Consider the following 14,650-nt stretch of genomic DNA (forward strand, 5'->3'; position numbering starts at 1 on the left):
TAACCACCCGTTACAACCAAGGTGGGCAGAAGAGCATCTCTGAACGCACAGTACGTCGAACTTTGAGGCAGATGGGCTACAGCAGCAGAAGACCACACAGGGTGCCACTCCTTTCAGCTAAGAACAGGAAACTGAGGCTACAATTTGCACAAGCTTATCGAAATTGGACAATAGAAGATTGGAAAAACGTTGCCTGGTCTGATGAGTCTCGATTTCTGCTGCGACATTCGGATGGTAGGGTCAGAATTTGGCGTCTACAACATGAAAGCATGGATCCATCCTGCCTTGTATCAACGGTTCAGGCTGGTGGTGGTGGTGTCATGGTGTGGGGAATATTTTCTTGGCACTCTTTGAGCTCCTTGGTACCAATTGAGCATCGTTGCAACGCCGCAGCCTACCTGAGTATTGTTGCTGACCATGGCCATCCCTTTATGACCACAATGTACCCAACTTCTGATGGCTACTTTCAGCAGGATAATGCGCAATGTCATAAAGCTGGAATCATCTCAGACTGGTTTCTTGAACATGACAATGAGTTCACTGTACTCAAATGGCCTCCACAGTCACCAGATCTCAATCCAATAGAGCGTCTTTGGGATGTGGTGGAACGGGAGATTTGCTTCATGGATGTGCAGCCGACAAATCTGCGGCAACTGTGTGATGCCATCATGTCAATATGGACCAAACTCCCTGAGAAATGCTTCCAGCACCTTGTTGAATCTATGCCACGAAGAATTGAGGCAGTTCTGAAGGCAAAAGGGGGTCCAACTCGTTACTAGCATGGGGTACCTAATAAAGTGGCCGGTGAGTGTATATGCATGTAAAATGTTCCTTTTAGAAACAAAATAGCTCTCCACACTTTAAATTAAAACTCTATATTAGCTTGTTTAATGTTACTAACATTTTTGTAATCTTTGCATTAAAATCATGCAGCAGGACATACAGTACCAGGTGGTTCTGAGTTATGTAACAGTTTTGTTTTTTACTCAAATATCCTACATTTGGTTGTGAAAAACAGCATAAATTTCTCTGAAACTTCTGTTAAAATCATGAACCCCATAATACAATGCTCAGAACTGCATTATTATTATGAAGTTGGGCTCTGCGTTTGGAATTGCAGAAACTAACAACAATTAGCTTTGGATCATTATTTGACTTCAGAATTACAGAAACTGACAACAATTAGCTTTGGATCATCATCAGCAACAGCAAGTATTTACAATATAAGATCCACATCAGCCTCCAGTTAGTTTTTAACATTTCAAAATTCCCAACATCATCCCGACTGGGGATGTTTAAAACAATCGGTCAGTGTTTGGCTCAACCAATCTCCTCTGGGTGGGATGCTGTAGCTCACGTTTGTGTTTTACTAAATAAAATTAAAAAGTAAAGTCCTTCTCGAACTGTTCCAAGCACAGAAGAGAAGCCTTAGAGTGCTGCAACTTCTCCCACTTTGATAGCAGCTCAGAAACCTTCGTAAACTTAAATTAGCCAGTGTCATCCTTATGGAGTCTAGGCGGAAGTTCAACTCAAGAAACTGATTACTTAGCCTCATCCGCCTCACACAAGCTACTCAGCTATGAACCACACCTCCACGAAAGCCCAATCACCATCCAGATTTCATCTTAAAAGGTCTCCATTCCACAACTCAGTCTGCTACCCAAAGCGCAGGCAGCGCTTGCGCTAAGTCTGACTTTGATTCAGATCGCCCTGATTCAACCCCTTCCAGCCCCTCCTCCACCCTCGTAGCTAAAGCTTCAGCAGAGTCTCATTCCTCCCGGACTCTTACTGCATTCCCTGTCTCATCTTAACCAGTCCGGCAGAAGACCGCCATGTTTAGCCTGGTTCTGCCAGAGGTTTCTTCCCAATGGGGAGTTTTTCCTCTCCACTGTCGCTTCATGCTTGCTAATCATGGACAGGTTCACGTAACCTGTGTTATCCAAGCTGGACTTCCATCTTCCAGGTCCCTGAGTGAATCACTAGTATCAGCTCACGCAGCCTACTGGATCTCTCCATACAGCTCAAGCATACCGTCTCACCAACCAGCATTCATGACTGACCAACTCCATCCCTGTTCTTTACTCCTGTTCATGCACATCAAACAAAGTTCAGCGCTAATGATTCCTTCCGAGGTCTGAGGCCAAAGACTAAAGTAATTGTATCCATGAAATGCTTCTAATTGTCTTTTTCTTTCTGTGTGAGTTCTTCAGATTGAAATGGGGGTTGAAGCAAAAAAATGCAACCAGTGTTCCTAATCTGTTTCCCTGCCACTCCTGTTTTCTTCCCCAATCACTAAGAGTTCTCTTGTTATGTTCTCTTGTTTCTTTGTTGAAATTATCATGTTGATCATCAGAAATAACATTTGGTCTAAAAAAAAAAATAGTGGAAAATGTAAATATAATTTCATCAACACTTTCAGTGACAGTTGCTTAAAAAGCCATCCTGGAGAAACTGCCAGGACGGAAAAATATCAACTTGTAGTTGGTACTGATAACTGACAAAACATTAAGTCTCGTTTTATATATTAAAAATTAAAAAGCTGTATTTTACCATCTTAACATGTAGGGCTCCAAATTTGCTCATTAATTTTTTACCTCAATTTATTTTATTTTGCTGCATTATGAAGACATTTAAAGTACCGGGTAATACTAAATCGTCGAATGGGTTTTTTTAACAACAACTTTGCAAACCTTTTTAGTTTGTTATTACTAAGACAGTTTTCCAGGCAGGCTGTATAGCATGGTAAGAAACATTACAAAACTCCCAAAAAAAGAACTTCAGTAAACAATCTACTGGTATTTTCCTCAGTGATACCAAGTTACTTTGGTTAATTGGTTAGTTTCTCCTGGATCTTCACTTCTTTGCCGCATACTAAGTAACAAGGCTTGTTTTTCTCCCCGGTAGTCCCATTTTTACAAGCAACATTCCTGCCCCCTCAACAATTTGGACTGCATCAGTTCTGCTATCTCCCTGCTTGTGGAGAAGGTGGTGTCGGAACTGCGAAGGGGCCAGCCTGTGCAGGGGCATTTGCAAAAGGGGGGGAAGGGCATGTCTGCTGGCAACGAGGGTGAGTAGATCAGTGAGGCTCAGTGTCTGCGAGCCGGTGATAAGATTCCAGGATTTTCCCAGTGTGACAGGCCAGCTCATGAGCCGTACACCCACCACATGACCCTCCCTGACTAACCCCCCCAAACACACACACAGCTCCGCCCACCACCTCCACTTCTCCCAGGGTCCTTCTCCTCAGCAAGCAGGAGGCCTCAAACACCTGCAAACCTACCCCAAATCTCTTAAGGTGAGGATCTTAATCTGAGATACTTGTGGCGTTTAATAAGGGCACAGAACTGAATCCGTGTATTACTATCACACACTCATTTAACTCTTACTCTAGGTGTGCTGTCTCTTTCTTTCTCTCTGGCTCACTTCTCTTTCTCTATCTCTGCCTCTTCACCCCCCCCCCCCTCCCCCCCTCTTTTCCTCTCACTTGGATGGCAGGTCAGGTGGTGAGCAGCGCGGCTCGGAGGAGGTAAGGACGCCGCGGTGCACATTAATAATGAAAGGCCTCAGCCACCACCCCCAGAAACACACACACACACATTCACCCCATCACGCACACACTCCCCCCATTGCCATGGCGATGGCACTAGCCCAGTGCTGTCACCTAGGGGGGAGGGGGGTGGAGGGGAGTGTGTGTGTGTGTGTTGGGGGGGATTTGGGATATAGCTCCACTCTCCAGCTCTCTTCTTACAAAGCTGATCACAAGCTCGTACACAAACGCGTCACGCTGGGCCTTCCGCTGTGGACAGTCGCTAATTAAAACCACACTTTTGGCTGTGGAAGAAAATCCGCATCCACTTCCCCACCTGGATGGAAGGAAGCGGCTTTTAAAACAAGACAGACAGTCAACACTTTTCAGTAGATGGAAAGGGAGTCTTTTTGCTGAAAACCCATATGAATTTAACCAAGTTTTAAAGTATAGTCAAAAAGTTTATTTATTCAATTAATTAAATCAGATTCACATTAAAGGTGGAAGTAGACTGACCAAAATAAATAAGTTCTAATAAATTTAAAACATCACATAAGACCAATGAGGGATCTTTAATAGTAGTAGTAGTCAGCCTACTGGCCAACATGTCCATCAATAAATACGCCTCATTCTTGGTTGGCACCCCTTGTTGTTTGAATTATTGCATCAATAGTGAATGATGGAGGCGATCAGACTGTGGATTTACTGAGGTGGTAAGTCAGCTAAACATGAAGAAGCAGCATTTAGTTCCTATGCTCCACTTATCTGGAACAAACTTCCAGAAAACTGTAAAAGTGCAGAAAACCTGAGTTCCTTTAAATCAAGACTAAAAACACATTTGTTTAGGATTGCCTTCGACTGTTCTAGTTAAACAGTTCGACTGAAACATCATTAGTTAAACTTTTTTTATTTTCTTTAGTCCAACTCTTTTTTTATACTCTTTTTTGTTTCTGCATTTTTTTATTTTATTTTTTTTCCTACTTGCTTTGATTCTGTTTTATTTTCCTATATTTTAATCATGTAAATCACTTTGCATTGTCTTTGTATTGAATTGTGCTATATAAATAAATTTGCCTTGCCTAGCTAAGGATCCTTTAATATAGGCCCTTAGCTGGTTTGCATTGTTGGGGCCGGAGAACCTTATCTTCTGCTTGACTTAATCCATATATTCCCAGGGTTTAGATCAGGCCACTTCACTTTCTAATCTAGAATAGTAAAACCAGTGTGCATTAATAGCTATTTTTGACACTAAGTAGAGGTTGCCAAGTCATGCTGATTAAAATAAAAGTATGTCAATAAATAGGCGCCTGCAGAACATTCTGAAAACATAAGTTCGGTATATTGTTGTAAACCGCTGCGATAAAAGCAGTAGGAAAAAAAAAATTGTTAAAGTCTATTAGTAATCTTACTATCAAGTAATCTTTATATATTACTGGCAAGCAGAATTGTAATGCATGTCACTTTAAATGTTATGACCCACCAAATGTTACATCAATAACTATTCTCCTATTGGAATATTATAAACACTTTAATTGAATAAAAAAGATTGTATTGGACTAACATCAACCTTATAAATAGGGAAAAGCATTAGGTGGTCTAAAAAAAGAGATTTTTCCTTTCCATAGCCCAGGTTTTCCACTCCAGACACAAACTCTCCGCAATCATATCAAGGCTTCTCTGTCTGCTTAATTTTACTTATGCTTAGATACAGAGCTCTGTTAGCATTTTTAGCAATAGATCTGTGCTGCTCATCATCCTAATAGAGAGTGTCAATGACTGTTGAACTGTCAGGTCATATCAGCATCCTTCACAATTGCATCCAAAGGGTAAAACATGTCTTTGTCTGAATTTCAAGTTTTAATTAGTTTGAAGTGATATAAAATAAACATTTAGAATATATTTTACTATGTTGTGTAAAAAAAATAATATTTTCCATCAGCCTTGTTTTCACTGGAACTTCGATAGGCATCCAGCTCCAAACACTTTTATCCAGGCTTCCTCAGCTTCACTTCGGTAATCCATGACTGCCATCGATCTCCTGCATTTCAACTCGTGCTTTCTGACTATAAATGTCAGTGAGCGGAGCGAGTGTCACAAAGACCTCGAAAGGAAAGGAAAAATCATTGACAATAAACGAGATTTAGGAGGATTTTCACAGGGTTTTCATGCACTCTGAAGAAACACGGCAATCAAACTTGTTCTTATTCAAACATCTTTTAAATCACTTTGGTTACATTTTAGCACAGCAAGGCTCCATCATTCCAGTGTAGGAAGATTACACAGGCAGCAAGAATGGACATGGTGGGGATCCATGTTACCACCATCTTTCTTTTGCTTTTTAAGAGTTTTCTGAGGGTAAGAATTTATTTTCTTCTTTTCATGCCATCCAATAAAAAAAAAAGAAACATTTCTCATAACCTGTGAAAAATTTCATTTTCTTACTCAAAACCGCTTTTAAAAAAACATGCAAATAGACAATCAGACAAAACATTGAAAATGTAAATTTTGACACAAATACATGCATTCCTTTTTATTCACAAAACAAGTCCAATTTTCTAAACAAATACAAAGATCGAGATGTTTTTTTGTTTTTCAAAAGCTGCAGCTACTTAGCAACTTAAAGAAAAAACCTCAGGAAATTTTAACAAATAAATCAACAATTTAAGAATAAAAAAAAAAAAAGAAATGCAATCTTTACTCAGTGCGTTCAGTAGGGTAAACTCAGAGCAAGTGCTGTCTCTTGGTGCTATTGCCCTGAACAGTACTGGCACATGCTCAGTAGGGCCACAGTAACATAAGGCTGCCAGTTTCACAAGAGAGGAAAAGTCTGAAAATGAAAAGAAGGACTTATTAAGGAGATTACAGTAGTGATGACTTCAACTTAGGTGCTTTGCCCAGCAATAACATCCACTTTCATTTTCAACTTGACAGCCTCACATTTAGAATCACTTTCTCCATCCATCTTCAACCAACTTAAGCATAAACTAGACAATGGTTTAGGTAACATAACAGTGAAGAGTTACGATGTTTGCCATTAGCCGCTAACTTTTAGAATATAGCTGTAAATTTACATTCTCTACACAAGTACCAAATCTTTTCACACATGAACAACATTAACACCAAACACAGAAATTAGTTGATTGTCCACCATCTGTCCAAGATTTCTGTTTCTGGCAATGAGCGGTTCCGCGTTCAAGCGATAGAAAACAAACAAACAAAAAAAATCCAGCCGGGGGGGAAAAAAAGGACAAAAAGGTAAGTAAAAATGAAAACAAAGAAAAAAGGAATGAAAAGTTGCCATAGATGTTTTTCTTTTATGCTTCATTTTTGGTTCAAGGAATAAGTAGGTGCATCCATAATCCGATGTTGTTGTTTTTTTTTGTTTTCTGCTTTGTTCTTGTTATTTTTTTTATATAATTTTATTGTTGCTAGTTTGTTTATCAACCAGTGTCTGTTCCGGAGACAATCCAGGAGTTGGCATTGCACTTGATGGCAGAGCTTTGGGTAAGGACGAGTCCTACTGGAACCACCGGAACGCTGCTCCAGTAGGAAGCATCACCTTCTTGGAGAAACAACAGACAACAAGGGAGATGAGGGGAGGTGGAAAAAAAAAGACAAAAGAAGAGATCGTTAATGAATAGCAATGATTGCATATGAGTCTTTTTACAAATGTTAACCTAAGATAAAATAAAAAGCTGCTTAAAAATTTCCACATCATGCATGCACGATGTTCTCTAAATGTATCATATCTGCCAGATCTTTGTAACAACACTGTTTACTGGAGAAACTTTTCTTGAGGAAAAAAAAATCCAATTAATTTTCATTATCTGTTAGCCGTCAATTTACAAAAACAAACATCCCCCCATAGAAAATTTCCAAAATAGGAACAGACTACAATTTAAAACACCTTGTAGAAATATAGACAGCAATATAGATAGCTTAGGGAATTCTTTAAAATACATTCACACAATAATACTTGCACTTATACATATTTAAACAGTGAAAAACTCCAATCTTTTTTTTCCTCAAAAACTAAGCAATAAAAGAACACAAAGAAACACTCTGTTATGTTTAAAGCATACAAAACTATGAAGTATTATGATTTTCATTAAAATATATGTACTACAAATAAAAAATAAAAAAGTCAATACAGGTAAAGAAAAAATGTTTAGAGAGAAGAATTCTGTATTTCATCTTTGTTAATCTAATGCAAATTACGGCTGCCTAGTAAGACAGAGAGCAAGAGTTTTAGCAGATAACGAGAGGCCTAATATAAGATCTTTGGTGAACATTTATAAGAATATGCCGGATTGGGAATATCAGTTTTTTTAAATCAAGGATTACATATATTTATTTAAATTTGTTAAGGGAATACACAATTTTACTACTTGTAAATCTGCTTATCACTAAAAATATCCACAGAAAAATACAACAACACCTTGCAGAAATATAGACAGTAACAACAGTGTTACTGGACATTATCCATACACACAAAAAATAGGCTTAAAGCTTACGCTTTACAAAAATCTGAAATCTATAATTGACCATAACTTCTAATTTGAATATACATTAGGGCTGCAACGATTATTTTGCAAATCGATTAATCTGTCTATTATATCTTTAGATTCATCACTTAATAATCGGATAGCAAAAGGTTCCTCAAAGAAGATTTTTTACAGAATTAAATCAGCTGAAACTAAAAATGTTCCACTTGAGTAGTTCTGGATAGAGCATATTGACAGATGAAAAGATTTTTTTTAATCTTAAATGCAATTTTTTAGAGTCCCTATACTCCAGTTCTATACTCCAGTAATCGATTACTAAATTAGTTAATGATTATTTCAATAATCGATTAATCATGAATAATCCGATACGTTTTTTTCAGCCCTAATAAGCATACTGTTTCTTTTCTTACCTTACTTTTTTACCATGCAGTGTGTTCATCAGTGGCATCAGAAAGATTGTTATTATGGAGACTTTTAGAGCTATTAAAACCTTCCAATCAGAACATAACTAAGATTTACTAAGGATATGGTAGTTTTCTACTATATCACATTTGTAATAAATTACAAATGTCACAACTGGACGACTATAAACTTTTACATCAAATTTCAAAAATGTCTGTTTGTATTAATACATCATTTAGAATCTAGAGTTGTTTAAGACAGAGATGGTCCTACTCAGTCTCTCACCTTGGATTACAAAAGTTTACATGTCACATCACTGATTTTTTTAAATACAAAGGGAATTAAGATTGGGTTTTCATCTTTAAAATTATTAAAAAAATAATAATAATCTTTATAGTTTGGTGGCATAAAACATCCATGTCGATCAGCTGATAGAATGGGTAATAAACTCAATTTTGGTTCAGTTTCAGAGTTTGACCCTTGATTAGCAGCAGCATGAGTGAAATCTGTACATCACTGCCCTCAGCAGAGTAGGAAGGCCTCTGTTCACAGAAAACCCAATACGTCACATTTATTATTTAGTCACCACACACATTGCCCTCCCACACCATCATGCATGGTGATGTTGCTTTCCATTCAGCCCCCCACCACCCGCCTCTGTTGCTGTGGTTATCAGCATGTCTCACTGCACTGAGCAGGAATGGCACACATGCATGCAGCTGCAAAGCTCAGCAGCAGCCTGCCAGTCAGGAGATAGAGAGCAGCTCAGGTCCCTGGAGCCAGAACGTGGCTGGCGTCCTGCAAAAGCACTCCTCTATTCTGCAGCACGGATTCTTCCGTTTGCCAGAACTGCCTGGAGTGAGGTGGTGGTGGTGGCAGAGAGGGAGGGTGGGTAGAAGCTCGGCAAACATTTACGTACCCACACACTCTCACATCGAAACCAATATGTATTCAAGTGCAGTCACACACCTCCACACAGTGGCACGTTAACCGGCTCTCGCAATACACCCCCAAAATCACACCAAACAGTGAGACTGTTCAAGTAAAATTCTCGTTTATGCTGGTATCAGGCTCAGTTTTCCCTCAGTACCCAGCAGCAGAGATTTTTAAAATAACGAACCAACCACAGACTGACTATAAACACAATTACAGGTGTACATACATTATCTATATGAAAAAGAAAGAACTTACTAGGCTTACTTACTAGCACAAGGCTCAGTTTTTACCATAAATACATTCAATTAGAAATCAATGATGAGCAATACGAACATAATCTGGCCACAATCTTTGGTCTAGCTCTCTTATAAGGCTGCTCAAATGCAGCCTTGAGTCATATCACCCATTAGATCAGAAAAGAAAACAACACCTGCCTGTTAATATTCTTGCTAGGACAGTCCAGCAGGCTGTTTAAGGGGTGATAGGAGGCAAAAATATAAATACTTCACCTTTTCAGAATTTTCTGTTAAAGAGCAAAAAAGTAAAAATAGAGACTAATCTAAATTGAACACACCTGAAAAAAGTACCATCTACTTTTGGTCAGATCAATGTATTGGAATCAAATACGTTTTTTAACATATGTGAGAAAATATCTGATGGTTTTAGTGACAACATCTAAAATTGACATTTAAAAAAATGCTTAAGCTTTCAGTTAATCTTATATGTTTTAAAGGACCCATTTTAAACACAAATGGCTCCGAGGTTAAGTGCCGACATATTGCAGTAGCGTCTCCTGCATCTTGGCAGTGACCTTTCTACAGCAGCGCTCAGCTGCTGAGCAGAGAGTTAGAGGACAGCAACATCTGGTGCTGCCACAGATGTTAAAAACCTGGTAAGGGCTGGACTGACCATGACGTAATGTGTGGGAGGAAAAACAACACGCCTGGAAATGAGCGGTAATGCTGTTTTTCCTCATCATGAAGTGTGTGCAATCAGTTGGGGTGGGGGTGTGTGTGTGGCGGGGGGGTGGAGACGGGATATGGAAGCATTTCAGGAATAGAAAATGTCTTTCCCTTCCTTTCTCAAAAACACTGATTGCTAGGGTTTGCATAGATGGGATCTGTGGGTGTAAAGAGGCCAATCACTAAAAATCAATGGATATGTTTTCCCCTTTCAGATAAAAGCAAATCCATTTGCTTACACATGACACAAACATTTTGCGTGTATTAAACCAAACAAAGAAAAATGGAAGTGATGCAAGTTCCTGTAAGCCAGTTTAAACCATTCTCAATTGGGCTTTTTGCTCCAGGGCAAAGCTGAGTGTTCAGATTATTGTTTACTTTGATTTGCCAAAAACATGTAAGGAAACAAACAGACACTATCAACTCAAAGCATCTCTAAGTGCTGAAGCATATTTATGATGTTATAATGTCTAGTCAGAAAAACAACGCACTTGACATAATTATTATTTATTGGCATTGGTAAAAAAAGTCCAAATCACCCAACAATCTTTAAACATATTCCTCTTTTTTGCTGCTGCAGGATAATCTCTCACTGGTTTTAAAAGAAATCCAATCTTACTTTAAGTATATTTGTTCAATTTGGAAAGAATACCATTATAAGAAATCCAGTTAGGTAAATAATGTCCCACAAAAATAGAAATTGTTAATTTCTGTAGTACGTTTGGTTTTTCCATCACACGTCAATCAGCGTGCCCCGCTTTCTCTGGGCCTTAAATCCTTTTTTGTTTCTCTAAAAGTTGGGAGAGATTTCTGAAACATCGATGACAGCATGCAAGCAAATGTGTACTGTTATCACATACTCATCCAGGAGCAGAGCAACCTACAAAGTCAATAACTGGATGCAATCAGCTTGATCATACAGAGAGCAAACGGTCTGTATAATCTGATTGAATTGTCTGTTAAAAATGCCTTGACGAATTGACGCTATTTAAATCAACTTAGCTGAATTAAAATTAAAAGCTACTCTTTAAAATGTAGACATAAAGAAGCAACCTAGTAACCAAATCTTCATCATGTAGTCAGTGCAAATATGGAGAGATGAGTACCGTTGGGCATCAAGAATCGATTGGAACCAGTTCTAACCTTTCAATTCTCCTGGAATTGTTTAAATTTAAAATCTTCAATTCTTGATTTCGATGCCCAGTCCGCCAACCAGAAAAAAGCATCACTGAATACCAGTAAAGAAGAATATGAAGGAGTGGGTGAGCAATAATCTGTATAGGCTGCTGCATTTGAAAATGTGGCTTAAGGTAAATAAAGACATGACTAGTCAGTTACATGTGCCACTTGTGATGTGATTAGATCATGCAAGGGAGCAAGAGGTGGCCAACACAATTAAGCACCGATGGACTCCAGATTAGAGCTTTGTCTTTGACCTGCGGCACCCGGTTTTGTGCTAAGGTAAGGAATTTATTCCCCCCTGCAATCTCAGCGCTGCTTCTGCAGGGAGAGCAGTTTTTTTTTAACCTTCCTTCCTTCTACATTACGTTTCATCAGATACCTTCCTTGTTGCCAATGTAATATTGATAGAATAAAATTCACTTCAATCTAAATCTTCCAGAGTTAAAGTATTTTAAGTAGAACTTTACTGATTGTTTATTTTATTTAAGTTGAGACGCTGAGGATATAAGCTCTGTAGGGATACCTTCATTAGCACAAAACACTGCTTTGTCCATTAAGCTCCAACACTCAGCCTAGATCTGCACCAAGGTCAGAATCAGGAAAAATGAAATAACTGTTTTAAATCCAACGCCACTGGGGCGACAGTGGCGTTGAATTTAGGAGTTTGCCCTGAAATCGAAGGGTTGACGGTTCAAGCCCCGACTCCGACTTTCATTGTCGTTGTGTCCTTGGGCAAGACACTTCACCTGCATTGTCTACTGATGGTGGTCAGAGGGCCCGGTGGGGCCAGTGTACGGCAGCCCCGCTTCTGTCAGTGAGCCCCAGGGCAGCTGTGGCTACAATGTAGCTTGCCACCATCAGTGTGTGTGTGAATGGGTGAATGAATGTAGTGTAAAGCGCTTTGGTCAAGTCTCCTAAATTGAATAAAGGCGCTATATAAGTACAGGCCATTTACCATAAAAAACATTGTGACAAAAATCAGTAATGTAAACATATGACTGTATAGTTACAGTTCTATATATTTTTTCTTATTTATATTTATGTACTCGTTGGAAATAATGTTTTAACAAAGTTAAAAGTTTAAGGAACTTAAATTCATGAAGTTCAGACTATTTTATCCAGACAGATCTCTGGTTACATAACCATATATATGGTCATACAAACATGTGGACATGTCTTTCTTTCTCTTCAAATAATCGGGGTAATTAATCAAAAGGAACTGGAGTCAAAATGAGGAACCACATCTGGAATTGTTCTGATTCAAAAAATGCCCTATGCTAGAGATGAGGCACTTAGTATTTTAGCAATAAACACTCAAGCTTAATCTGGGCCGTTTCTCAATCTACAAGAATTCTATAATGGACTTGTGTCCTCGCCAAGTATGTTCTTGAGAAGAACACAGGAAACTCTGGACTTGGGGAGAAAGGGAGCACGTCGCATAAATATAGGTCAATTGGAAGAGAAGCCTACTCGTGACGTCACCACATGCTGAGCTCGTCTGGAGCTGCATTTCCCCTTCTGTTATTAATAGTCTAAAAAACTGGCCATCAGAGCCAGCGGCTCTTCACACACCGGTATGGCGAGAGAGGGCCGCTGCAGATGGGTTGTGGTTAGCCCTGGCTGCCGTTACCCTCGGAGGTCTACTGGTTGCCGCGGCCCTATCAACTTCGGAATTTATTTTTTTAATTATGCATTAAATCCGTAAATGGGCCATATAGTGACACTTAAAAGTATAATGTTCTCGCCTCAAATGATCTTAAAACATACATTTATTTAAAAATTGCAACAGAAAAAAATAAACTTTAACCTTAATAGACTGAGCTCTGTGAGGGCTGCCCTGGAAGCTGCTGCTGCCGCAGTGCATGCTGGGACAGTTGTCAATCTCAAGAACGGACAGGTCTGCTCTGATATATACTCAGTAAAGGGGGAGGGTTATCTTGTTCTTGTGAATTGGAGCAGTACTAGGGCTGAGGCTGATGATGTGTCTCGAGTACAGGCGCACATGAGAATGCACAAGTACACATATTGAGAACCGGCCCAGGTGTAAATTTGTCAGTCTGTCTGTCCCTCTAGCCATCCTCCATTCCTGCTTCTCGTCGTGGCGGTGCAGGTGTCTATCCTGGCAGCCTTTGGCTGAAAAGAGGGTTACACTCTGGACAGCATGCCAACCCATGACAGGGCAAAACAATCTACAGTAAAGTATCTCCATTGTGCAGTTTAAAATGTTAGAGAATTTGAGCTGCTGTGGGCCTGTTTGTTAAACAAACCACCTCGAAACCTCCTTAAAAGCATGTTTTTGCAGAAAAAATTACAATTCAGCTAAAAATTTTTTTATTTTGTTTGTGATTGATAATCAAAAACATATAGAGTGAATTAAAGGTCCTTCATTGCCATTTTCATACCTGCCATATTTAGTTCAGTATTAACGGAAACAAATATTCCTCCACCAGTCCGGAGCTTTTGTGCAGGTGTGAATACACTGAAGCGAACTAGACCAAGACCCACTTTTAAGATGGTCTCGCTCTGTTCCAAACACAGTCTGGTGTAGTTTGCTTCTGCTGTGAATAAGAACCAACCTTGATCTGACCCAGTTATAGGAGGCCTTTTTGGACTTGAGCTCCAACGAAGCAGGGCCTGTGTCTGTAGAGAATGTAACAAGTCATAACTTATCCACTGTCTTTTCGCCTAACAGCTCTGCTGCCAGTATAATGTGCGGCAAGGGAGCAGAGAACATTGACTCCTTCAGCTTGAAAAACGCATTTCCTTTTTTAAAATATGAATAGAAAGTAGCACAGCACGTGTTAAATGAGAAAAAATAATAAAATCTGCTTTTTTAGTAGAATTATTCATCCAAAAATTTAATGTACCTAAATCAAAGTTTTCTAGTTTTGCTCAGTGAGTCATAGAAAGAGTAGTTTGTCTTGAGGTCTTTTACCCATCTTTACCAGAAGTGTAGATAATTGTGGAACGAGCTGTAAAAGAAAGGAAGAAACTCGTGACCTCCAGCTGGCATTAGCACTGACTGAAAAGGGAGGTGAAGCGTTTTCACATTTTTGCCCTCTATTCTGACAGCCTTCAGAAATAGATATGTAAATAATGTAATGTGGTCTGTCATGACAGAACACATTTTGGAAGGC

At 39.1% G+C, this 14,650-nt stretch overlaps 1 protein-coding gene across 3 annotated transcripts in view; it reads right to left on the bottom strand.

Moving 5' to 3' along the window:
* Nucleotides 1-5,724: 5,724 nt before the first annotated feature.
* Nucleotides 5,725-14,650, bottom strand: part of cxxc5a (CXXC finger protein 5a) — a 42,654-nt gene continuing 33,728 nt past the window's right edge. For 2 of the 3 annotated variants that reach the window (XM_038276979.1, XM_038276987.1), the window contains exon 3: nt 5,725-7,088. In XM_038276979.1, coding sequence (XP_038132907.1) covers nt 7,044-7,088 — 45 coding nt within the window. In that variant the 3' untranslated portion in view covers nt 5,725-7,043. The remainder of the gene's footprint in view (nt 7,089-14,650) is intronic. The other variant, XM_038276993.1, reaches the window with a different exon arrangement.

Source organism: Cyprinodon tularosa, unplaced genomic scaffold, assembly GCF_016077235.1.
Source record: "Cyprinodon tularosa strain WSP-4 unplaced genomic scaffold, ASM1607723v1 ctg101, whole genome shotgun sequence".
NCBI lineage: Eukaryota > Metazoa > Chordata > Actinopteri > Cyprinodontiformes > Cyprinodontidae > Cyprinodon > Cyprinodon tularosa.